The sequence below is a fragment of the Peromyscus maniculatus genome, chromosome 2, assembly GCF_049852395.1.
Source record: "Peromyscus maniculatus bairdii isolate BWxNUB_F1_BW_parent chromosome 2, HU_Pman_BW_mat_3.1, whole genome shotgun sequence".
In the NCBI taxonomy this organism is placed as follows: Eukaryota; Metazoa; Chordata; class Mammalia; order Rodentia; family Cricetidae; genus Peromyscus; species Peromyscus maniculatus.
Window position 1 is genome coordinate 102246374 of NC_134853.1, and position 27805 is coordinate 102274178.

General features: G+C 38.9%; 1 protein-coding gene across 25 annotated transcripts in view; it reads right to left on the reverse strand.

Annotated features, from left to right (window-relative positions):
• Mpdz (multiple PDZ domain crumbs cell polarity complex component) overlaps window positions 1-27805 on the reverse strand; it is a 158926-nt gene that overhangs the window by 40396 nt on the left and 90725 nt on the right. For 8 of the 25 annotated variants that reach the window (XM_076564421.1, XM_076564414.1, XM_076564419.1 and 5 more), the window contains 6 exons: window positions 27083-27359; window positions 26716-26838; window positions 19287-19485; window positions 16219-16260; window positions 13489-13593; window positions 11027-11119 (listed from right to left, as the gene is read on the reverse strand). In XM_076564421.1, coding sequence (XP_076420536.1) covers window positions 11027-11119; window positions 13489-13593; window positions 16219-16260; window positions 19287-19485; window positions 26716-26838; window positions 27083-27359 — 839 coding nt within the window. The remainder of the gene's footprint in view (window positions 1-11026; window positions 11120-13488; window positions 13594-16218; window positions 16261-19286; window positions 19486-26715; window positions 26839-27082; window positions 27360-27805) is intronic. The other 17 variants (XM_076564428.1, XM_076564422.1, XM_076564427.1 and 14 more) reach the window with 5 other exon arrangements.

The window sequence follows — 27805 nt, forward strand, 5'->3', positions numbered from 1 at the left end:
ATTAAAAACAGGAACTCAAACAAGGCAGGACCCTGTAGGCAGAAGTTGGTGCAGAGGCCATGGAGGGGTGCTGCCCCGGCCTGCAGGGCTACAATGGGTGCTCGACCACTCTAAGGAGGGAATGTAGGGACAGGAGATACAAAGGAAATACACCAAGTCTAGATTCTGATCAAGGTACAATTTTATTTCTCTCCAGGAGGGTTTATATAGTTTCTGCAGGGTGGGGGGAGCAAGAAGCTGTCATCTGCATAAGGTGGGGCAAGCTAACAGGATGTTTATATAGGATGTTTACAAGGTGAAAGGGTCAAGGGCTCTGACTCAATGTCCTGTTGCTAGGCAACCTGGCTGTAAGATGATCTAGTTCTCTGTCTTATGGGGTTTTGTATTTTTCCACTAACTAGAGATTCTATCCTTGACCCTGACAGAATGCTTTTACTGGCTTGTTCCTTCTGGCTTGCTCAGCCTGCTTTCTTATAGAAACCAGGACCACCAGCCCAGGGACACCAGTACCTACAATGTGCTGGGCCCAGCCCATTGGACACTAATTAAGAAAATGCCTTCATCTGGATCTTATGGGGGCATTTTCTCAATTGAGGCTCCCTCCTCTCTCATGATTCTAGCTTATGTCAAATTGACATAAAACTAGCCAATACAGATACCAAGAACACAGGCAATAAAAAGATACAGACAAATTGGACTTCATTAAAATGAGAGGCAAAAGAGGTAACTTACAGAAAGAAAACAGTATTTGGAATCACATCTGTTAAGGAATTAATATCCGGAATGTATGAATGAAATTTCTAAAATCCAGTTACCAAAAACCCAAACAACTACATCAAAAATCAAGTAAGAGATCGAATAAAAATTTAGCTACAGGCTTATAAATGGTTTGTAAACACATGAAACAATGATTATCATCTGTAGAGACACAATCAGTACCCAAGAATACATTAACTCATACCCATTAGGATGAAAATTATTAACAAAACAGAAAATAACTAGTGTCTATGAGAATGGAGAGAAACTGGAGCTCTATGCATTGCTGGTGTGAATGTGACAGGTACAGCCATAACAGCAAATTAAAGACACAGCTATCATATGGGAATACAACCAAAAGAATACAAATCAGGGTCGTGAAGAGATATTTTAAATACCTGTATTAGAAAAGCACCAGCTACAACAGTTAAGAGGTCCACTAGAAATGAAAAATAAGGGCTGGTGAGGGGGCTTGGTGCATCAAAATGCTGTCTGCGCAATCCTGACACAGCTAACTTTGTTCCCTGGAGTCCACAAAAGCCAAACGTGTTGGCTCACATCTGTAATCCCAGTACTCCTGTAAAGAGATGGGAAGCATAGAAGAACGACCCAGAAGCTCACAGACAGCTAGCCTGGCTTACACTGAGCAGCAGAAACTGGAGTGAGCTTGCCTCAAATTACTGGTAGGAGATAAACCAACTTCCAGAAGTTGTTCTCCAACCTGCCCATGCACCCACACTCATGCACACACCCGCCATACATACAATAGTAGATAATTTTAAAATTTAAAAATGAACAAGTAAAACCATACACAGTTTATTATGGAATTTAAATCTGTCTTAAAAAGGAAGGAAATGCTGTATGTTTTAACATACACAAACAGTATACTATGCTATATAAAATTGGCCAGCTAAATGAAGTAAGGACAAATACCTATGGTTGCACTCACAGAAGTCCAGGGGAGATGTATTCAGGGACAGGACATACAATGGGGTTTGCTCAGCTGGGAAGTGGATAAGGAGGTACTGTACAATGAACACAGTCTTCGTTTTACACAATATAAAGTCTTCTGTAGATGATGGCACTATATTTGTATAGTGAAGGTTCTTAAAGCCTCTGAATCACACTTAGAAATGGAATAATAAATATGTCTAATCACAATGGCACCCTAGTCATAAAAGATTAAATACATTCCAAATTATATGTTTTGTTGGTATTGATATTGGACTCACATTCTAGGCTAAAGTGCAGGCCAGCAAAGAAGTGCCATTTTACAGGAGTGTTAATAATACAGACATTACATGATCAGGAGACTCAGCTACCACTGAACAGATGGCAGCTTCTAGGTTTAGCAGCCAAATCCAGGGAAAGAACACTTTTGCACACACTAATCAGAAGCTTGCCTCTGTGGGAGTCTTTCTTGCCAGAGCAGACCTGGTCATTAACAGTCAGGGCATGAAGGGCAGTCGCTGCAAATGTTCTATATGAAATGATCTTTCCAGCACCTCCTGAGATACCCTGAACTGCTTTGCACCTTCCACTCCAGGAAGCACAGCGGCTCCTCGCAGTTCTGTAAGTTGATTTCATATGCTACTACCTTGCAGCCCTAGCTATTGCAGGATCCATCCCCATCCACACAATAAACACAGAACTCACACAGAATAACTGTCAACAGCTAAAGAGTTAAGGATGGAGGCTGAGGATTTAGTTGGTAAAGTGACTGTGTGGTGTTTGCTAGCAAGTACTACAAAAGGAAAAAGAGGTAAGGATGGACTTACAGGACCATCCAGTGAAAAAGGAGGAAGCAATCATGAGGTGATTTTCAGTGAGGAAGAGGTTCAGAGTGTTGATAGGACCCTGCATCTATTCCAGACTTCATGGAAGACAAGGATGTTGGACATTGAGGACAAGAAGACAGCATGGCTCAGTATGTCCTCAATGCTGACATTTGGGGTGTTTCAATGAGAGGAAAATAGACCTGCTGCAAAGTGAACGAATTGGCAGAAAAAAAGGGCTAGTATATGGCAGCAGGTGTATCAGATGAGACACACAACAGAAATATTTCTTCTTTGGTCAGGCAGGTTTTTTTCCTTAACTGAATATATATAGTCTTAGAAAGTTGATCTGTTTAGTTGGAAGAATTATTTGTGAATAAATAAGCTAAAATATCATTCAACATTTTCTCTCTAGATTATAAAAATAAAAAAACCAACATCCCTTTCTATTTTAATATTTATTTTTATTATATTTATCTATTTCATATTTTTATAATGATAACATATATTATTGTAGCTGTTTGTATGTATATGCACAAATGCACAAGTGCGTATACCTGTATTTGCAAATGTGTCAGTGTGAAGTATACACATATATATATGTGCAGATGTGCATGCCTGTGCCCATGAAGAGGGAAGAAAAGGGTCTTCAGCCACACTTCAATATTTCTTGAATTCGTTTTAACAGTAAATTGGTCAAAGAAATGTAGCCAATGTATGTATACACATTAGAAGCCAGGTAGGACTTTTTTTTTTTTTTTTTTTTTTTTTTTTTTTTGGTGTTTTGAGACAGGGTTTCTCTGTGTAGCTTTGTGCCTTTCCTGGAACTCGCTTTGTAGACCAGGCCAGCCTTGAACTCACAGAGATCCACCTGCCTCTGCCTCCCAAGTGCTGGGATTAAAGGCGTGTGCCACCACGGCCCAGCAAGTAGGACTCTTGAGCTCTTAAGAAAACTTCAAAAAGGAATGACAGGAAATGTCCCTTAAGGCTGTTCATTGAAAAATAAGTGTTGATTTGTCTTGTTGACCATGTCCTTTGCTCTACAAAAGCTTCTCAGTTTCAAGAGGTCCCATTGATTGATTGTTTCTCTCAGTGTCTGTGCTACTGGTGTTATATTGAGGAAGTGATCTCCTGTGCCAATGCATTCAAAACTACTTCCTACTTTCTCTTCTATAAGGTTCAGAGTAGCTGGATTTATGTTGAGGTCTTTGATCCCCTTGGACTTAAGTTTTGTGCACGGTGACAGTTATGGATCTATTTGCAGCCTTCTACACATTGACATCCAGTTGTGCCAGCACCATTTGTTGAAGATGCTTTCTTTTTCCATTGTACAGTTTTGGCTTCTTTGTCAGAAATTATATGTTCATAGGATGTGCGGGTTAATGTCAGGGTCTTCAGTTTGATGCAATTGGTCCACATGTCAGTTTTTATGCTAGTTCCAAGCTGTTTTTATTACTGTAGCTCTATAGCAGAGCTTGAGGTCAGGGATCGTGATGCCTCCAGAGGTTGTTTTATTGTACAGGATTCGTTTGGCTATCCTGGGTTTTTTGTTTTTCCATATGAAGTGAGTATTATTCTTTCCAGGTCTGTGAAGAATTGTGTTGGTATTTTGATGGGGATTGCATTGAATCTGTAGATTGCTTTTGGTAAGATTGCCATTTTTACTATGTTAATCCTGCCTATCCATGAGCATGGGAGATCTTTCTATTTTCTGACATCTTCTTCAATTTCTTTTTTCAGGGAATTAAAGTTCTTGTCATATAGATCCTTCACTTGCTTAGAGTTACTCCAAGGTATTTTATATCATTTGTGGCTATTTAAAGGGTGATGTATCTCTGATTTCCTTCTCAGCCTGTTTGTCAATTATATATAGGAGGGCTACTGATTTTTTTGAGTTCATCTTGTATCCTGCTATGTTGCTGAAAGTGTTTATAAGGTGTAGGAGTTCTTTGGTAGAATTTTTTTGGGATCACTCATGTATACTATCATGTCATCTGCAAATAGCTTGACTTCTTTCTTTCCAATTTGTATCCCCTTAATCTCCTTATGTTGTCTTATTGCTCTGGCTAGAACTTCAAGTACTATATTGAATAAGTATGGGGAGAGCGGACAGCCTTGCCTTGAGACAGCCTACAGAATGGGAAGAGATCTTCACCAACCCCACATCTGACAGAGGGCTGATATCCAGAATATATAAAGAACTCAAGAAATTAGACATCAAAATGCCCAACATTCCAATTAAGAAATGGGCAATAGAGCTAAACAGAATTCTCAACAGAGGAAGCTCAAATGGCTGAAAGACATTTAAGGAATTGCTCAACATCCCTAATCATCAGGGAAATGCAAATCAAAACGACTCTGAGATATCACCTTACACCTGTCAGAATGGCTAAGATCAAAAACACTGAAGACACCTTATGCTGGAGAGGATGTGGAACAAGGGGAACTCTCCTTCACTGTTGGTGGGAATGCAAGCTTGTACAGCCACTTTAGAAATCAATATGGTGCTTTCTTAGAAAATTGGGAATCAATCTCCCCCAAAACCCAGCTATACCACTCTTGGGCATATTCCCAAGGTATGCTCAATCATACCACAAGGGCACATGCTCAGCTATGTTCATAGCAGCATTGTTTGTAATAGCCAGAACCTGGAAACAACCTAGATGCTCTTCAACTGAAGATGGATAAATAAAATGTGGTACATATACACAATGGAATCCTAATCATCAGAGAAAAACAATGACATCATGAGGTTTGCAGGCAAATGGATGGATCTAGAAAAAATCATCCTGAGTGAGGTAACCCAGACTCAGAAAGACAAACATGGTATGTACTCACTCATAGGAGGATACTAGATGTAAAACAAAGGATGACTAGACTGCTATTCACAACTCCAGGAAGGCTACCTATAAAACAGGACCCTAAGTCAGACGCAGGGATCGCCCAATGACAGAGAAATGGATGAGATCTACATGAGCAAACTGGATGTGAGGAGGGTTAATGAAGGGCAAGGTCTGAGGGAAAGAGAGTAGAGGAGAGGGAGATCCCAGCTGGATCAAGAACAGAAAGGGAGAACAAGGAAAAAGAGACCATAATAAATGAAGACCCCATGGGAATAGAACAAACAAAATGCTAGAAAGGTCCCCAGAAATCCACAAAAATACCTCCACAATAGACTACTGGCAATGGTCAAGAGAAAGCCCGAACTGATCTCCTCTGGTGATCAGATGGCCAAACACCCTAACTGTCGTGCTAGAACTCTCATCCAATCACTGGTGGAAGCAGATGCAGAGATCCATGGCCAAACCCCAGGTGGAGCTCCAGGAGTCCAATTATCGAGAAAGAGGAGGGTTTGTATGAGCGAGAATTGATGAGACCATGATTGGAAAAAGCACAGGGACAAATAGCCAAACTAATGGAAACATATGAACTATGAACCAATAGTTAAGGAGCCCCCAACTGGATCAGGCCCTCTGGATAAGTGAGACAGTTGATTAACTTGAACGGTTTGGGAGGCCCCCAGGCAGTGGAACCGCGACCTGTCCTTGGAGCATGGGCTGGCTGTTTGGAACCTGGGGCCTATGCTGGGACACTTTGCTCAGCCTGGGCAAAGGGAGAAGGGGACTGGACCTGCCTCGACTGAATCTACCAGGCTGAGCTGAATCCCCAGGGGAGACCTTGCCCTGGAGGAGATAGGAATAGAGGGTGGGCTGGAGGGAGTGCAGGGGGGGGGGCACGGACAGGGGAATCCGTGGCTGATATGTAAAATTAAATTAAATTATAAAATATTTTTTTTAAATGCAAAGATAAAAAGAAAAATAAGTGTTGAAATTATTTCTGAAGTGATATAAGCAGCAAACTATAGTAAGGCTATAACCCACTCTTCAAGGGAACTAAATTTGCTTTCACTTAAACCTCATTTTCAAGCCTAGAAGGTACATACTGTTTAGGATCACAGATTCAGGAACTGTGGCAAACAGCACGGAGTCCTCTAGTGGATCTACAATTTAAATAGACTATTGTGATATACACTCTGTGAATCCTTAAACAAGGCAGACAAGAGCCAAATGATCACACAGGCAGGAAGCTAGGCTGACCAGTCACTAGACACAGCACGGTGGATATCCCTGGGGAAGAAGGACACCTGTCAAGAAACACTTTGCAGAGCACTTTTGGTTCTGGGTTCTGCTACTTAATCACATGACACGAGGCAACCTACTTAGTCTCTTTGTCTTATTTATCTCCACTGTGAAATGCAGTCAATAAAAACCTCCAATAAGACAGTCTTCTGCAGAATTAATTACTTAATATATAGTTGTAAAACAAAAACATTGGCATAGAGCACAGAGAAAGCCCCAGATAAATCGATGATGATGATGATGATGATGATGATGATGATGATGATGATGATGGTAACTGATGATGGTGGTGATGATTTCCACAGGAATGGCAGGAAGTATACTACTTTATCTGTATGACAATTAAGCAGGTAAGTACCCACCTCCTCAAACCTCAAGTGTGTAAAGACAAAGTGTCATTTTCTATCCATTGACAGAACACTTTGAAAAATGTCACCCATGTTATTTGGAGAACACTCATATGTTGAAAGAGAAGTGGAAGCTGCTATGATCACCATAAAAAGAAAGAAGGTAACTTCAAAAAAACTTTTAAAATGCATATAGAACACATAATTGAGAGAAACCCTATGAATGTAAACAGTGTGGTAAAGCCTTTGTATAACCCAGTCATCTTCAAGTATATAAAAGAACACATACTGGAGAGAAACCCTATAAATATAATCAATGTGGTAATGCCTAGTCACAACACAGAGCAACCCTATAACTGTAAAACTTTTAGTGTGTAATTGGTCTCTTAAAGCCTCTGAATATAACATTAGACTTTGAGGATCTGAAAATAACTCATACCAAAGGAAATCTGAATATATATGAATTGGTATGATCTTCAGCCAACATACTTACATTCAATTACACAAGATTAATTATTTTGGAAAAAAATCTAAAATGTGTCAATAATCTGTTCAAGCATTATAATATCTCTTTTTATTTTGTTTTCATCTGTCAACTAATATGGACAAAAGGCCTATAAATTTAAATGATAATCCTTTTAGATTTCATAATTCTCTTCAAATGCATGAAATAATGAATTCTGGTGTAAAATTTCATAGACGTGTTATCATTGCCTTCTCTGTTGCTTTGATAATAGATCATTGCTATGGATACTGCTTTGTATAAATAAAATGCTGATTGGCCAGTAGCCAGGCAGGAAGTATAGGTGGGACAAGCAAAGAAGAGAATTCTGGGAAGTGGAAGGCTGAGTCAGAGAGACACTGTCAGCCACTGCCATGACAAGGAAGATGTAAGGTACCGGTAAGCCACAAGCCACATGGCAAAGTATAGATTAATAGAAATGCATTAATTTAAGATATAAAAACAGTTAGCAAGAAGCATGCCATGGTCATACAGTTTGTAAGCAATATAAGTCTCTGTGTGTTTCCTTGGTTGGGTCTGAGAAGCTGTGGGACTGGCAGGTGACAGAGATTTGTCCTGACTGTGGGCCAGGCAGGAAAACTCTAGCTACAGATCATATCTAAGTGAACTTAGAAAGGGGTTTAATTTAGCCCTTGGTTCCAGAGCAATATATGAACCCTGTAAAAGTGGCATGGAAACAAGTGTCAGACATGGCAGCTAAAGCAGGCAGCTAAGAATTCACAATCTTTTCCTGCAGCATAAAGCAGAAATGTAAATTGGAATTGGTGTGCAGATGTGAACACTCAGGACAACCCTCATGACTGATTTCTTCTAGCAGGGTACCATTTTCTAAATATTATCAAATGATATCACAGACTGAAAATGATAGATTACTCCGACTTCAAGACTACATGATTGCTTTCTGTTACATGGACCAATTCATGATGGAGAACATCTCTGTAATCATTTAGATGCCTCAAAACCCATGTTACCAGAATTATAATAGAAAAATATTCATGATTGAAAATTAGTTTAAAGATTTGTTTTTATTTTAATTATGCTATGTGTATGTGTGTCTTCCTCTGGGTTTATGCATATGCATTCTGGTTCCCAAGAAAGTTAGACCTTTGGAGTTTCTTGTTGCAAGAATTACTGGAAGTCATCCAAAACCAGATCTTGGTCCAGGGAATGAACTTGTGTTAAAGGCTTGGGCATGTCTCTATCCCTGTCAACATTTTAAAGCTTTTTTTTTCATCTTGATATCAGGAAATAGATAGGTACTCATACAAAAGAAAACCCTATTTATGTAAACAATTTGGTTAAGACTTTAGACATCACAGTTGTTTTCAGTTTCAAGGAAAAAACCTTGTTTTAAGTCTTTTTCATTGTAGATTTGATGTAAGTAAATTATTAACCAGGTTCACTAAAGAATGATGTGAAGATCCCATTGTGGCTTCTATTTTGCAACATCTGAGAAAGATATTGAAGTGTGGGATATGTGTGGCAAATTCAATTAGTAAAGTTTATTTTGTGGTCCTTAAAAATGCATATAAATTTTTAGCCAGTAATTATACTTCTGGATACATACATACATACATACCCTGAATAAGATTTTATACATACAAATATACATTTGCTGCACAGAATTAGTGTAACAACATACTGTAAGCCACTCAAGTATCAGCTGTGGCCTCAATCAGATTTTAAAGTAGTGAGTATAACATAGATCTTACATTTTACAATCCTTAATACTTAACTAACAAATATCCTCTATTTCTAAACAAATCTCTGCTGATTTTGTGTTTCCAACACTGAGAAGTAGGCTCTCATTTCCAGAAAGCTCTGGCTGTGCTGGTCTGCTTCTTAACCATTCATCATCTACAAACATTCCCCTGGAGTAACTTGTTAAATATCTTGTTAAAAAAGCCTCTGTGGAAGCTTTAGGCCTTTTCTCTGTGTAAATCACCTCCACGGAGGGAATTCTTAGGTTGACATGAAGACAAAACTGAGGAGCAAAGCATACAAATTTTCCAGTCCTAAGGCCGTGTGCTTCTTTTTCTGTAACAACTTCCTTTTGTTTAGCTACTCCCGAAGGCACACTGACTGGATCAGGCACTACTGAGGACTGCCCACTGCCATGCTGGGGCAGTTAAGGTGCAGAACTTACTATTCGTCCTCCAAATTTAAAAGACTCCATAACTAACCCAATTATACAAATGAGGAGCTTTAGAAATTAAGGCACTTGTGCAGAAGTAAAGGGACTCAAGTACAGTTCATATTGCCTCCAACCATTCCCACACTAAGCCAGCTTAACTTCCCTACTGTTACTACTTTTTCCAACAAAATTTAAGTTGATCTATAACACCCTGCTCTGAAATAACTTTAATTTCTTTCTGCATCTATTAATACAAATAAAACATATAACACCTTATAATGTATTATCTGTCAAAGATCTTTCACATATATCCTTTTCTCAACATGGATAATGCTATAGAGAGACAGCAAGCAAATTGGCTATTGAAGAAATTCAAACTGAAAATGTCTTTTAAATAGCTGGAGATACTTAGTTTCTTTGAAAATGACATAAAAATAGTCTTTTCTGTATTTTGAAATGTATGGCTGCAGGTTAAGGGTCATTTATAAACAGGCAACATCACAATGCAAGGCTTCATGGTAATGGTTAACTTCAGGGCTGTTTGAAGGGGCTGAGCCATTACTACTGATATTTAATATGCTACATTATTCTATGCTTCATATATCTCTAGATCTTGCCTGGTCAAGGACATCCTATCTTCCTCAGAGGCAGGGTTTATGTCTTCATCTTAGACCTACTGAAGACTCAGAAGCTGACTTTTGACTCTGCATGGGCGTGTTAGTGTGTCCCTCAGGATACAGTGATGTGTCTGAGAATATTCAAGCTCGGTCTTCTTTGCTGCATAGGATCCATGCCAGCAAGTGTAAGGCCTGGGACAATCTCAGCCTGTGACAGCAAAGTTCCTTGCTTATATGTCTATCTCTCTTTCATACTTATAGTTCTCTCTCTCTCTCTTTCTCTCACATACACACACACATTTATATATGCATATAAAACATAAAGTAATATATATGTTTTATATATATTAAGGTTAAATATATCTAATTTTAAATGTAAACATGTTAAATGGAAACAAACAATGTTAAAATGTAAACAAACATTTGGCACTATGTCTAAAACTATTCAGAACTTATTCATTCCAACTACCTGTGCATACTTTTCTCTAGTCAATTGTCTTTAATGTTTACTATAGATCCTTGTGTGTAAGTTAGTTTTAACACTGTGTGAAGCTGATTTTTCTCTGATGTACATACGAAGAAATAAAGAATTAACAGTGCTTAAAAAGTGTCTGATGCCATAAGTAGCAAGCTATAGGCCATTCCTCCGGACCACATGCCCTTCTCTCTTTCTCTCTCTCTCTCCAAACACGTGAGCTCACTGAATGGGCTGCGCGAAGCAGAAGCAGTCCTTACCTCCGGGGTTGACTCCAGCTGCTGTAGGCTGCATTCTGGAGTTCACTTTCTTCCCCTTCTCCTTCTTCTCGCTCCGGCAGGTCTGGAATGTCTCTGGTTAAGGAAATATACAGTGAGAATTCCGAGCAACACTGCCTTGAATGGACTTAACTGTTGGTTAAACAAAACAAAACAAAACAACCCAGAGCTGTCTTAAGTTTCACTGTATCTGACCTACAAATTTATAACACTTCCTAGCATAGGAAACAAAACAAACAAACCTAACCAAACAAATAATAACCTTACACTAGAGTCAGTTGCTGCACACAAAGTCTTGCCTTGTCCATTTGCTGATGAAATGTGGCAGAATAAAGGAGGGTGAAGGAAAGGAATGGGGAAATTGCATCAAACCCTGGGATTCTATAGGAAAATTATTCAGCAAATATTTCTCTGCCCTAAGAGAATTCATCATCAGTTGATTTTATAGAACTGAAAAATCTAAAGAAAACATGCGTCAAATTATAGCATTCTTCACTGATAGGAATGCTGAACTCATTCAAACTACACGATCTTCACATTTGCAACCAGAAGTTAGGAGACCCCGTGGATCTGCACTTGAACATGATTCACAGTGCTGACAAATGAATATCCAGGTTCTCTACAAACATCCTTTTCTTTGACCTGAATGGTCAAATACTGTTTAAACATTGTTAAAATGAAATTTACCTGCCACAGGCCCTACCAGCAGCTCTGCACTTGAAGTCCCCTTTTATGTAAACTAAAGAGGGCAGATCTGGGAAAAGCTGTGCTTTCTAAAGTCTAAACCTGACAATGGTCCAGGATGGTTAGCAACAGTTCCAGGAGGTGTATTCTAAGAGAGATGTCAAGGAGCTGAATGAGAAACAGTCCAAGTCCTCTGGTAAGGAAGCAGAGAAATGTAAGCCAAAGAGATGAAAAGGAGATGAAGAAAAAAGTAGGTTTAGGAGACAGAGTGAGAATGTGAGCAGCTGCTGTAAGAGCTACTGACAGCCAGAGGCTGCAGGGAGGGGTTATGTGACCTAAAGCCTGGGCTGGGAGATCTATGCATAAGCTATGCATAAACTATGCATAAGCGATCTTGGCCACATTGTACTGTGCTACACTGCCTCTTTGTTTTAAGGGCTAATTCAATTCTTCCTTTGGATTCAATGGTCAAGATCTTAGAGTCTGACTGATTACATCCCGAGTTTGGCTTTGAAACAAGCTGTGGGACTCCAGAAGTTAAGCACTTGCTGCTGTAGATTCCTCCTCTGTAAGATGCTGACTGCCTTTTGTAAGCATCCTGCTGTTAATAACAAATATGCTTTCTTTGCAATGAAGCAGCTGATCACTGGACAGGGTGACCAAGGCCATTTTTCTCTTTACACCGAGAGGAACAGTAGTGAAAGTAGCTCCTTCTTTCTAAAATTTTTGAATGTTTTAAGGCCCATGAACTTACTGAGATCTTAACTGGTCCTCTATTTGGACAGAAGAAAGATTACTTTTTCCATTTTGATAGGGAACACTCGCAAACTACAATTAACCCATGCTATTAAGCCTGAGACAGGAATTCTGGAGTGTACCTGGGCCAACTTTTGTACAGGGTGGGTGTCCTCCTGCCATGAATGTCATGAGGCCCCAAATACTGTAATTTTCTTTTTCTTTATTAAGCGCAGGTCATGACTTTCCATTCCCCACTACTCTCTGCACACTGTGGCCTTGTATAATTTGCAGATGAAGCAATGGTGCTATATCATAATTCCTTCAGGGCCACTGGGAACCAGGGTGCTCCCACACCCTCTGTGGATGCAGGAGTCTTCGGAGAAGGCCTCCAAATGTTTGTGAAGCTCTATGCTCTACAGTATGCTTAAGAGAAATTTGGTATCCAACTGTCAGTGTAACTGCAAAAAGCAACCCACAGAACATCCTTCCAGAGAAAAGCACTCTGACATTTCTCTCCTGCTGTGAACTCAATCAGTAGTACCAACAAGCCCCAATTCTGTCTTTTTGTAAGAGAGAAGAACACTCTATTATTTAAAGGTTCTTAACATACTGTATACCAAGCTCTTTAAAAAGCTAAGCATGGTTTCCTAATATCTCTTTATACCAACATTCTGAGCCTAAGAGTCTTCAAAGAAAATAAATATGTTTGCTAAAAATTGTTTCTGATTGAGTTGTTTGATATTTCTAGAAAAAGTGAAAGCATTATATAAAACCACCGAAAATGTGCTGTCCAGAGAATTAATGAAATAATAATGTGAGGAGAATCACCAAAACTTAATGCTAAAAGTGCTATGTTAGGTGGGCAAATAAAAGATTGTTTTAATTTATTTATTTAAATATTCATGTTTTCCCAAATTTTCAATTCCAAATGATAATTACTTGAGTAACTGACACAAAATGAGACTTAATTTTTTTAAATCTTCTGCATCGTTGATTGTTTTGTTGTAGACTTATTTACTCACCTGCCAGTATATGAAGAAAAAATATCCAGTGCCATTATTCCTCCAGATTGTTGACCAAAACCTAGTCTGAACTCTTCCAAATGTTCTGCAGGCACGTAAGTAATTCTGGAATTAAACATAATCCGTGAAAGCAAAGGGAACAGAGTTCTGTTATGAAAGCCTTCAAAACACAGAAAACAATCATACTGCCCATTCGCATCTACACTGCATGTGATGTGTGGAATGATCATGCTCAATAGGTGACCTAAAATTCAAAAGGCAAAATACTCTACAGGCAAACATAACAAGTGAAATAAAAATTGCAAATGCTACTAATAAACTGCTAATTTATTAACAACCACACAGGGAAGAAAGTAGGATTATATATTTCTCCAAATGAGAAAGCCAATGTAATTTTTTTTTGAGATTAGGAAGCTCTAAAATTTGATAAGAGAGCAAGGAAGGCAGTTCAACAGCAGAGCATTTATAGGGAAAAGTCCTGGGTTTGCTCCCTTTACTACAATGATAAATGAATGAATAGGACTAAAGTATAGCTCAATTGTAGAATGTTTGCTTACCATGCCCAGGGCCTAGGTTCACCAGTAGTACCGCAAAATAAATAGTATGTAAATAAATATCCATATTAATATTATTTTTGTCGTAAGATAGATTCCCTAGCAGAAACAAATTAGGTTTACTTTATTAAGCACTAAATATCTAGAATTTATTGTTGTTTATAATAGAGTTAATTATGGACATTAATTAGCATAATCAGTGATTGAGTGAGCTCTATTAATTTACGACCTTGAAAACCTGAAGCCTGAAGCTAACATACTTAAGTTAAAGAAGGATTCATTAATGTGTAGAATCTTCTTTCATCTTTTTTCCTCGAAGAAATTGAACTGTTTACACTTGAAAGTAAACTAGGAAATCTAACAAGTAGCAACTGAGTACTCATCATGTGGACAACATTGTAGTGGATACAGAATCAGAATACAGCAATGGCCTTAGCAACCAATATTGCAAAGTTCAAATATACTGCTATTCTGTAAAGCTCATTACAACATTAACAAAATGTGTAAGTCAGTTGGTCAAGAGCCTTCAATTAACCCCTACTTAAAGAAATACTGTACCTGATATCATTAGGGCAGACATGCTTGTGCAACTAAGAAAAAAGAGTATGTATTAAACATGCTCAAAATAGAAATAACAAAAACTCTTGAACCAATTAATATATCCAATATATCCAAAAGATCCTGGCCCTGGCAGGTAAGGATATAAGGACTATTTTTTTATACTATAAGGAAAAAAAAATCGCACTGATTCACTACTTTGAAGTTAGGAGGATATATTTCAAGCACATTGATGATACCACAAAGACACACCCTCTTTCAAGTTGCCAAAGTTCAAGTCTCAAGGTTTTGAGGTGCTCTGAGGTGAAACAACATGGCTACACCTCCAAACCCTCAACCACAAGTATGTCATCTTTTATGCTGTGGAAATAAGCTAAACGCCATCACTCCTCTCAGAACACAGCTTGCTACACCACCATCAGCCCACCAAAAGAACACTCAACACCCCTGGGAATCTCCTTGTAACATTTCTACCCCAAGAACTAAACTATGAGCAGAAAACACCAGTTGGGAAAATTTCCTTAGGTAGGGTGAAAGCATTGCCTTTCAGTGGCTCAGCTTAATTTATTCATCTATTAAAAAAAAAAACCAAAATAACAACAACAATAAAATACTTTGAGTTGTTACAAAAATACTGAATAGATATGCTGTTTTCTCTTCAAATTTCATGAGTCAAAAACGTGCAATATATTTTATATCAGGAAAACCCTATTGTATTTGATATATAAAAATTAATGTAAAATCTAAAAGGCAACAGGATTTTAGAGAACATATTAATTCTAAAAATTGGGAGGACTCATATAAATAAACTCTTAAAACCAAGAGAAAATATGTTGGCAGAGTAGGGCATGAAAGCAATAATAGTAATAACAAGCATCGCCTGTTTTATTAGCCAGCTTGAAACCCCAAGCAGCACTCATGAGCTGTCTTCTGTATTTGCTAATTATTTCTATCAGAGGGTAATACATGAAGGTTTTATAAATATCTGTTTGATATTTTGTTAGCAAGGAGAATGAACAAAGAAAGCCACTGCCATGGTCATTCAGCCCACCACTGACAGAGGCCACCAGAAGAGGCTTTCCCACAATGCAACATCACACATTTAGAGCAGTTCCAGCACATGACCAATCACACAAGCCATAAAACCTCCTCACGGGCCGAAGACGGCAAAGCGGAATGACAAGCTTCAGAAACACATGGAAGCAGATTATTTGGGAGCTGCGTTAAAAGCTTCAATGTAACCTAACCTCTGGTTACACATGGAGAGGAAGAAAAAGGGCTCGATGTTAGTGATGCTGACATGCAATAACAACTACTAATCCGGGGGCTGTGCCTGCACACGCAGACAGGATCAGCCTCACAAAGGAGTCTGAAAGCTTAGTGGCTGGCAACAAGGATTTCCGAATGAGTTCACAACCATCACTGCAATGAGAAAATGTAGCAACTGCACAGCTCTGCTGGAATTTATGTTCTTATAAATGAAGAAAAAGCCAAACTGCACACACTGAATCTAATCTGGATCTATTCCTGCACTGGGATGTTACAAAAGCATGAAATGGTTTTCACAGACAAGTTGTAACACACAGCCATAATGAGCTTTTGAGTCACCGATACTCACACATAAAAGGGGGCTCGATCGTCAGCAGGTGCTGCAGAGAATCTAGAATGTGAAGCATACGCCGCGGCATCTTTTTACAATGGTGTTAACAAATGTCAATGTCTTGTGCTGAATGTGAAACGCATACATATGTAGTTAAAAGTGGGTGCTCCTGGATATTTTCCCCCTTTCCACCTCCCTCTCATCTACACCTCCCCCAGAAAAGCATCTGCTCTTTCCTGGTGTCTATAGCAGTGATTATTAACAAGCATGGAAAAATGTAACTGCAATCAATCTTTTATTCCTTGATCAGGAATTCATCCCACACATTGGGTTAAGGCAGGTGAATTCTGATTCAGCTCAGTAATTATCTGGCAGATGTTATAAACAGCTGCTGCTAAGCACAAAACCCTGGCTATTATTACAGAAATGTGTAAGAGCTCCTGGCAAGGTAGAGTGAAAAGAAACAGAATGCATTCTGGTGAGGCTTCACATCTGGCTTTCCATGGGAAACAAGGAGGCCTGGAACTTAACTGGCTGTTCTTGAACTCCAGTAACTTGAATTATCTCTTAGGCATGTCTGAATGCACACAACCTTCATAATTATCTATCCTGAAGGAGAGAGAAGGGAGGGCATGCATTGTCTCAACAAGCAATCCTTTTCCTATGGCCAATCAGTTGTGTAGCTGAGCCAGAATTTTTGATTTTTTTTTTTTATTTTTAGAGTTTCCACCACTCCCCATTAATAAGCAACACAGAGAAATTGACTGGACAGAGCTTAGAGCCAGGCAATGACTACAAAACTTAACTGACCAAAGGCAGTGATATGGCTCCATGCAGAATAAAGGAACAACTGGACTTCCCTTTGGGAGAATGGCCACAGTGACCTCAAGGTAGCTCTAAACCCCTGCTTTATGAAATGGAAGTGACAGAAGAGGGATAGGGCCAATAACACTTCAGAGAAAACCCAGAGAACACTGTTCAGCACCCCTGCTCAGTGTGATTCACATGACATTTTTTGTTTCTGCAAAAGGACTGTGGAAGGATGAACTGATTTCTACCATTTGCTCTGTACGTCCATCTACAGTCATCTAAGTCAGCATTAGTGGGCCTTTGAAAAGAAGTGGAGGATTTTATGAGTACACTGGTGTGTGGGTACAGATGAGTATGAGAAAGAAGTGTGTGCATAAGGCTAATTAGCATGTGCATAAAAGAAAGTCTGTATGTCTGTGTGAAAGACTGATGTATGTGTGTAACACAGAAAGATTGATTAGCATGTAAGAAAGACTGACATATATGTGTGTAAGAATGACTGTGTGTGTGAAGAAGACTGATGTATGTCTATGTGAAAAAGACTGACTAGTGTGTGAGGAATAGTGAGTGTGTATGTGTATAAGACAGACGTGTGTGTGTGTGTGTGTGTGTGTGTGTGTGTGTGTGTGTGTAATACTAACTGGTTAATTCCTGAAGATGGCAGATTTTTCTTCTTCCTGTTTTACATGTAAATGCCACAGTGTGTTTTGACTTCTGAGATGTGATAACATGTTTAAGAAGTTAGTCCTCTAGATGTCTTTCAAAGTTATAAGAATGCAGCTGCTCTCAGAGGATTGGGGGTTTCTGGCTGGATATGCAAGTGAGGGGAAAAAGCAGAGACACAATACAAATCATAAGAAATGGGGAAGAGACATTTTGACTTTAAATCAAATCAAAACTTCTCTGCTATTAACTAGATGCAGGACCTACACCTTGAGATACTTTTGAATTTTAACAATCTTTTAGGGGGAATTCCAGTGCCAAGTATGGATTCTGATGCTACAAGTACCCAACACGAGCATGACTGAACAAGAACTGAATGTTCAATCACCAGGCCATCTGCATGTCATACCACACACATCATGAAATATCCCACAAGGAACACTTTCCATGTGCTCTAAATCATTTGCCTTTAGGCAAAAAGAAGGGCTGGCCACAAGCAGTAAGGAATGACCTGAAACACTTCTCCATTTGTGTAGCACAAGGACTGACTTTTAAAATGACGTTCTCCTATACTCTTCTCATTAAAAGATAACTAAGAAACAGCTACATGATCTGAAGATCTGCTCTCCTATAAAGTAAAGTAAAAAGGGCATGTAGAATATGAAAGCTCAAGTGAAGGTTCTGTCCATGTAACGGCCCTTCCACTAAGACAGCAGGAGCTGCTTGCAATGGGATGTGCTTACTGCTTATGAATGGCAGAGCAGAAACCACATGGTCAGTATGCTCTAACAATGCATATTCTGCAATGGAATGCCATCGGTAAAATATTATAGAAAGGTGCCCCAACATGAATAACTACTACCAAGTTAAGGTAAGTAGCCTTCCCTTGAGCCCTGATTTATGCTTTGATCCCTTGCACAATAAACATTAATATTCAATGATGAATGTTAGAAGGGAGAGCCACATTGGTGAGGCATGGCAATAAAGCCTGAACTATATTTCATGTTGGCTCAAGGAACATCTAATGAGCTAAAAACTAACCCCCCCCCCCAACACACACAATGTGTTTGTAGAACATTATAGACTTGCAGGAAATTTCAAGCACTTCCCGGAAAAATAAGCTACAGGGTCTATAAGCAGAAGTTACCACACAGATCTGTGAATCCCCATGGGCACAAGGAAGCTCGAGAACATAATTTGTGCTTGACAGGCCTTGTGCTCTTCAGGCCTGGCACTTCGAGAACTGGCTGTTCTGGGATTTCTATGGAGCACTTCAGCAATGCATGCTTCTTTATACTGAGGATTATAGCCTCCCCATGAGACTGTGTGAGATTATGAGATATATGAAACATGGGCTCTCTCTCATAGCTAGGGTTCTTACAGAAACACCAGAAAAGCAAAATCAAACATAACATCACACTATTAGCATAATTCAATAGTGTCACAATCTTAGCTATACTTTATTTAGAATCAAGAACTAATCAGAAATATAGCATAGAGTGATTTACATGAAATGAACATGATAATTCTGTGCATCAAATAAGGAAATTATTCTTATAAATGAGATGAAATTTACGAATTTCCCAAGACAAATGGGTCCAGATGACACTTACTTTATGTCAGGTCCAATTAGAGAATGCCTTCTCAACATGGCTCGTGCCTGGGCATTAGTTAAATTGATGGTTGATTCCTCATTAATGGACAAGATGCAGTCACCAACAGCAATCCGGCCATCTCGACTGATGGCACCTCCGTGAATAATGCTTCGCACAATCACTCCCAGGCCATCTTTATCAGCACTCACTGTCATTCCTGCGAGAAGAAAGCAAGGCTGACAAGGACCACAGACAAGACTTTCAAACTCACTAGAATTTACCATTCACTATGGCTTTGTAGATAAAAGAATGTGAGTCATGTTCTTAGTCACTAAAATGCTTTTCTAAAAATAGTTTTTCATTTATCTTGTCAGTCATAGTTGTGTTGGTGTGATATTTGTGTGAGTGTGTCATGGTGCACATGTGGATACCAGAAGACAGCTTTTTGTCCCTGCTCTTTTTCTGCCATTGTTTCTGGGGACGGAACTCAGGTCATCAAGCTCGCATGGCTGGCATTTTGACCTGCCAAGTCCTCTTGCTGGCCCATAGTAAAACATTCTCAAGTGACTTAACATGTTGGTGAAATTGTGTAACAGTAATATTCCATGTTTAATACATAAGACATTAAAACAATTTACACTACAAAACTAAATGTAAGTCACACGATTTGGTGTGGTCCACCTTTCAAGACACAAGCCCTCTTAGAGAAAATACCGTCTGGTATCAGACTAGTTTTCTAACAGCCGTTCACATCTTCTACACATAACGTAATAAAGGCAGGAGTCCAAATAGCCTAGGATGGCGCTTACTCCCTTACGTCTAGTTCACCCATTCATCTCTGTCTACACAGCAGGTGGCTGCTATGTGCTAAATCTTACGCAGGTTTCTTCAGACATAAAACACAGAACTCGCAGCATCCTGCAGCCTACACTAAAGTCTTGACCCAGAGCCTACCCTGTTTGAATGTTGTCTGTTGACCCAAACCAAGAGAAAAGGAATTCTCTTCCATTCCATTTTGGTCTCTTAACTCTACTCAGGTCCCAATGTGGGCATTAGATACTGTCTTCACATATTCCTTAGATTTCATGTCAAGACAAAAACGTAATCTTAAGTCATTGTATTGCTGTATAACTTTTAATTTTTTACTTCCTCTCATTTCTATGGTCTTCCCCCTCTTGATAAAGGCCATTGCAATCCTATCATAGTATCCCCCATTGTTCAAAAGGAAACACTGGAGTCATTCTTTGTATGTATATTGGTGTGTGTGCGTGTATGTGTACGTGCGTGTGTACAGGCCTATGGATACATGTGTGAAGCGGTCAGAGGACATCCTCAGGCATCTTCAATATTTTGATTGAGACAAAGTCCCTCACTGGTTTGGAACTTCACCAGGTAGAGTCGACTAGCTGGCTAGCAAGCTACAGGAGCCTGTTCATTTCTGTCTCTCATCTCATCATAGCTGGGGTTACAACTGTGAACACCCAATCTGGCTTTTAATATGGGTTCTGATGATCTCAATTAAGGCCCTCACACTTGATTGGTAAGTGTTTCACCAGCTGAACCATCTCCCCAGTCCTGGAATCATTTTAGTGACCATCTGACATCTCTCCCTAGATTCAACACATACTTAAGACCCACCATTTCTATCTCTAAATACTACCTTAAATCTATTTGCTTTTCTACACTTCTCAATAAATCCTGGAGCAAACCAACACCATCTCTTGCTTATAATTTTGCAGCCCCTTAACTAGTCATCTGCTTTCTGATACTGTCCCTTCCAATGTACTATACTCACAGTAGGAAAACAATTCAGAAGAGACAAATCATATCCTATGTGTCCTCGGCATGCAACCCTTCACCAGTTTCCTAAGATGCAGTATATCTCTCAGGTACAGTACAGGGAACACAGGAGACCTGCTCTCCTTGAAACTTGTGTCCTTCCTTTCTACCACATAGTCCTTGGCTCTGGAGTTCCAGCTACAGCACAGCTATCTTCTTTCATATATACGATTACTATCTTTCTTCCCTTTTTCTTCTTTAGCTGATACTCTATTTGCAGTATGCTCGAACACAACTAGTTCATCCTCATGTTTCTGCATCTCTTTCTCAAAGCAGCCATCCAATATATGCTATTTGAATTACTGTTACCGTAACAGCTTATCCGGAACCTATTCACACATAAAACCTCTAAATTTACATTTAAACCATTTCAAATACAATGTAATTCACTTTAGTAAAATGGTAATATTTTCTTTTCAAACAAGAGTGTAGGAATAAACAAGATAGGAAGAGATATAAAGCTATCAAGAATTTTTCTTTTCTTTAAAAGATTTATTTATTTATAAATAAATAAATGTCTGCGTGTATGTCTGCAGGCCAGAAGAGGGCACCAGATTTCATTACAGATGATAAGATGAGCCACCATGTGGTTGCTGGGAGTTGAACTCAGGACCTCTGGAAGAACAGCCAGTTCTCTTAACCGCTGAGCTATCTCTCCAGCTCCTAAGTATTTTTCTTGTTCCTTTTTTTTCTCTTCTTGATAGTTGAGGATTTTTCTTTCCTTTTTGTTGTTATTATTGTTATTTCAAGACAAAGTTTCACTATATAGCTATGGCAGACCTGGAACTCACTATGTAGAATAAACTGGCTTCAGAGAGATCTTACTGCCTTTGCCCCCCAAGTACTCACATTAACATGCTAGTATTAAAGGCAAGAGCCCCCACACCTGGTGCATTTGGTTGATTTGTTGTTGGTTTGTTGAGACAGGCTTTCACTCTACAACTCTGATTAGCTAGGAACTTGCTATGTAAACAAAGCTAACCTTGAACTTGCAGCAATTCACCTGCCTCTGCCTCCCAAGTGCTAAGATTACAGGTATAAATCACACCACATGATTTTTTTGAATAGGAACTTTGACAAAGCAAAAAATTTCATTGTTATTTTCATAATAAAATATATCTTATTATCTATCTAAATATGAATACTAACTATACCAAATCATATCTTTTTAAAGTATTTTTAAATATGTTCCCTATAATAGTTATATCCCAGCACCACAGGCCTGGCTATGGGAAATCTTATAGTTAAAATGCTAAAAACAGACAAAAAGAGTATTGAAAACTGCAATAGAGAAGGACTGAATCACTTACAAAGGCATATCAGGATAAAACCAGATCATTTGACAGAAACGTTTAAAGCCAGAAAGACCTGGAAACACACATTTCAAGCTCTGAAAGACCACAACTGCCAACACAGACTATTATACTCAGGAAAACTACCTATTAAAATTGAAAGAAATAAAAAACTTTCCATGGTAAGAACAGACAAAGGAATGTATGATCACTAACTAAGCTCTACAGAGGATGCTGGAAGGAAAACTTCTACCTCAAGAGAAGAATAAATACATTACAGATGACAAAAAGAACAAATAAACAATACTCGGTCAGTTAATAAAAAGATACATAAAAAATGCCACAGAAAAGTTGGGGCTTGAACTCATCTTTTAATAACAACTCTAAATACTAATAGTCTCAACTCCCCCAGGAAAAGCACAGACTATTGGATTAGATTTGAAAACAGAATAGAATATGTTTTTTCTTCTGCCTTCAAGAACATATATTTATATCACTTTTGGATAAAAGGATGGAAAGTTATTCCAAGCAAATATAACCAAATAAACAAGCAGGTGTAACTATTTCAGTATCCCACAAAATAGACTTCAAAACAAAACTAGTCAGAACAGATAAAGTTTACCTCATAGTCAACACACAATCCATCAAGAGGACATTACAATTCTAAACATATACACACCAAATGTCAGAAAACAAGCAGTCTAGATCCAAAGCTACAGAGCTGGCAGTGTGTGGATTAACCCAAACCACAGATATGAGCAAGTCTTATGGGAGCTCACTAGGTTAGAAAGCTAATTTCAAAATATAATTAAAAACAAAGTTCTAAAAGAAGTGCCCTGTATGGGTGGACAATGCTGGTCTCAGAAGATATGAGTTACTAAGGAAAAGTAGAGTGCAAGTCACGGGCTACCTTCCTATCAGTCACTGTTCAAGGAGACCCCAGCGGTCTCCAAAACAAGACAGGATATTGACATTGTCCTTGGTTACCCATCAGAACTTTAAGTGTACCCACCAGAAACTGAAGTGGGTGTGGCCACCCCCCACTTCTATATTCGAATCTCTAATTTTAATAAGGTTAAAGAATAACCCACTAGCATGGTGGCACATGCTTGCAATTTCAACCATGAATCTGAGGGATGCCTGTCTCCAAAGAACAGTATCAAAACCTGCACCAGCAAAAATGTTTCATAAAAATCGAAAGAAACTGGTGGTGAGAGTTTTTACAGAAACTTGTTGTTTATTACTGATTTGTTTTCATTGTCACTAGACAAAGAGGTAAACCGTGCAGAACAGAGAGGCTGCAGAAATAGGACAGGCTGAGAGCAGACTGTGAAGCTGAGCAAATGTGACTGCATGCCTACCGGAACGAACTCACCTGTTGAGATTTCCTAAGGTATGACTTATCAAGCTTTATGTTACTTTAAGTTATAATGGAAACACTTTCCCACATGAAATGGAAGCTATAATACTGAATTACTTTAATATTTATGTTTATAAAATTTTTAAATGGGACTTTTTCATGGTTTCTTTATATGTTAGTACTGTAGAAATCTGAATATTGAAATCTCCTGTCAAGTGAAATATTAAGAGAAATGTTCTCAACATGATAGACTTTGAATTTTAACTCTGAAAAGCTAGGAGGCATTTTCAAAATCTTGATATTGTGACATGATGTCATTTACAAAGCTCATACTCAGAAATTAAACCTTCAAGTTTGCCGAGCGGTGGTGGTGCACGCCTTTAATCCCAGCACTCGGGAGGCAGAGCCAGGTGGATCTCTGTGAGTTTGAGGGCAGCCTGGGCTACCAAGTGAGACTCAGGAAAGGTGCAAAACTACACAGAGAAACCCTGTCTCGAAAAACCAAAAACCAACCAAACAAAAAACCTAAGTTTAAAAGTTGCAGAAGAATATCTCACAATGTTGAAGTAACTTTATAATTTTGTTTTGGGCTGTAATCATGGCTGTACTCAGTTGCACAAAACCAAAGGTTGGACACACATGTAAGAGGAACCTTGCTGAGTACCAAGATATCAAACAACCAGGGCCTACACTTCTAAAGATATACAGTCAGTATGTAGCCTAATTCTTAGAGTGAAAATGAAGCAATAATAATAATAATAATAATGAATATCAGCACAACTGAATGGCACTTACACGCAAATATTGTAGCACAGGCCATAAGGTTATATGCTGTGATTTTCTGCATCAATATCACTCTCTTCACAATTGAGGGATATTTTATATTTTAATTAAAACTGAAGTTTAAATGAATTTCCGGATGTGATAAAGGCTACTTTGAACCCTTACTGGTTTTTAACAAGATCTTAATTAACTCATAACATTTTCCCATTAAAACTTAAACACTAACATAAAAGCAGTTCAAATGTCAACCAGCAGATATGTCAAGAAAATGCAGTGTTTACTTACAGTTTTTAGCCTAAAAAAGAAGGACATTTCTGATGTATGCCACTTGAGATTTAAAAACATTATGCCATGTGAAGTAGTTTCCAAAGGTCAATACAGTATGGCCCACTTACTTATAACTAGAGCAAAAACATAAGCCTGAGACAGGAGGCCAATCGCCATATGACATTATAAAAGCTCTGAAGCATTACGTACGTCTACTATGCTACTCATACATGCAGCACTGAAACTTAATCAGGAGGGATTCATCCCCCTTCTGAGTGTGGAGGGGAGGAGTTACACTGTGGGTCTCTGTGCAGTGAGCATGAGATAAGAGAAGAGCAACTGTTCAGTGGTGGAGTAAATACATATCCCGTAGTGTTTTTTCTAAATGAGGTTCCTCTATGATGACTCGTTTGATAGTAACAAGGCTTCTACATTTCTGTAAAAGTCACCATGCTACATTCCATTATCATTTCTCAGAGACCCACAATACACAGCAGCTGCAAATCTGCTGCAAGGATGGGGAATCTTACATTTGCCACAACCCAAAATATGAGGTATAGAGCTTGCTGAGAATTCTTAGCAACATCCTAGAAAGTGTGCAGAGAACCACCTGGCTCCAGATGCTCTGCTGGGCAGCAGTCAGAGCTAAATAGATGTCTGTAAAACTTATCTTAAGATCACTGAGAATTGAGGAAGATCCCAGAGCCAAAACCAATCAGTGAATTTAATATATATGCTTTATTGCACATGTAATATGAATATTTAATAAATACATTAATATTAATATGTAACATATTTATTGATATTTATATGCCATAGGCCTGTTTGATATGTTGTACATATCCTATATAATAAACATTTATCTCATAAATAAGGTAAACAGAATTACGTGACTCATGCAGGTTTTTTTCATTTTCTTTTTTATCATTTTTTCACATGCAATTATATGTAGTAAAGCAATACACATCCTATTCTACAGTTCTCCTATCAGCTGGTATTGGTAGGTATCCAGTTACCACCAAATGGAACAAAATCTAGGACTCTGGGGAGGTTCTGGGAATGTCACTTCTGAGTTTCAAGTTTCAACAGAAACCAGTCACAGTCGTGGGATACCTGTGCAAAGGATGCTTGATGACTGGCCACTGCAGGAAGACAGTGCCAGATGTGAGCTAACAATTGGGCTACATTTGGGCATTCAAGGTTCTGATGCATAGTCCTCCATCAGTCCCAACAGAAAAGCTGCCTCTCGATGCAGGTACAGGTGTGCTCTGTCCCCGCAGCTCTGACTACTCTCACCAGGGATTCAGCTCCTCAAGAAGCCTGGGCCCATTTAGAAGGTGTTGTGATTATGAAGCAGCCAAAGCCTGTTAGGAGTGACAGAGGACTATCTCCACAGGAGGTTCTGTGTGTAGAGTTCTTCCAGGCACAAACATAGACTATGAATAAACTGCATTTATATTTTGGTAGTGGCAACACCTGGCAGTCGTTAGTCTTTCTATCGGTGAATGAAAGAAATTAAATACAATCTGACTCTCGCATAACTAGCAATATTCAAAGAAAGTAATAACTTACTTTCTCAAAGAACTTAGAATTCCAATTGCTGACTTCTCATTTTCTAAGAATTTCTTTTCTGACTTGCTACTACATACACACACACACACACACACACACACACACACACACAATTCATATAACTTTTACTTGAATGTAAATGAGATTTTTTTTTTGAATACTTGGAAATAAGAGAATAAGGGATGTAAGCTAGTATGAAACAAACAAACCTGTTCCTATTTCAGGAAAAATAACGAGCACATAAAAAGAAGCAAGAACATTTCTATCATCCATTCTCAGCAGATAAAAATATGTTGAAATCCACTGTCCTCTTGTGGGCTGAGGAGCAACTTACCCAGACTAGAGCTGCCTTTTGCTATAGTAACTGTCCTCTCAAAAGCTTCTTGGGACATACTTTGCAGCGGGACAGACTCAGCATCAGAAGCCAGAGAGCTCTGTTCAGTTAAATACTCGGAACCCCAAAAGAAAGAAAAAAGACAGTCACATGAAAAGAAGATTAGACTTTGGAGTGACCATTTCGACATTACACATGTTCCCCATGAGTTGTGCTTTAGCAAGAACCCACAATCAATCGAGTTCACAGGTCACCTCAGAGTCACACAAGCACTCATCCCAAACTAGAAGAGACTGGGATGTAATTCTTCTCTCTCCCCTCCCCCACCATCTGCCTAGTGACACCACCAGGAGCTAGCTGCGGGATACCTTTTGAGCTGCAGTGGGCGGGGCAGAAGCAAGCTCTGCGGGGCACAGGCCACTGGGTAATGGTGAGTTAGTCCACGCTCCTGGGTCTGCACACCCATATTCTTGTTCAGCAGCGTTTGCACGGGTGTAGTCGCTGATGGCCACACCAGAAGCCGCTGCCACGCTCATGTCTGTGGGAGGAGAGGCGGCCTGCTGTCCCTGCAGGAGGTTCTGTGTGTAGAGTTCTTCCAGGGACATCTGAAGACCAAGCACTAGGTCAGAAATGGCAATCACATCCTGATAATGAACAGACAAAGCCAACTCATCCAAACTGAGACCGAAGAGTTATATCAATGTATTATAAGCCACTTTTTGGTGAATTACTATTTAGTGAAAAATAAAACACACTTATTCATTATTTTTAAAACCTTATATATACACATATATTCTTCACTGAGCATGTTTCCTGCATATTTTTTTAATTTCATAAATGTTTTATTTATTATATTTCTTACAAATCTTGTATTTCATGTTCTACTGAGTTACACTTTTAGGTCAAATATAAGAATTTTAGATACAATGTTTAGTTCTAGCTACAAGCAAAACAATTCCAAGTTAAAGCTACACAGAGAAGCAAACAGCTCATATTCCCAAGTCACACTTCCTAGAAGCTGCTGTATATTGAGAGTACCAAGTATGACAGCCTGGATGTGGAATCTCTGGACCCTCCAGGAGTAAGTTAT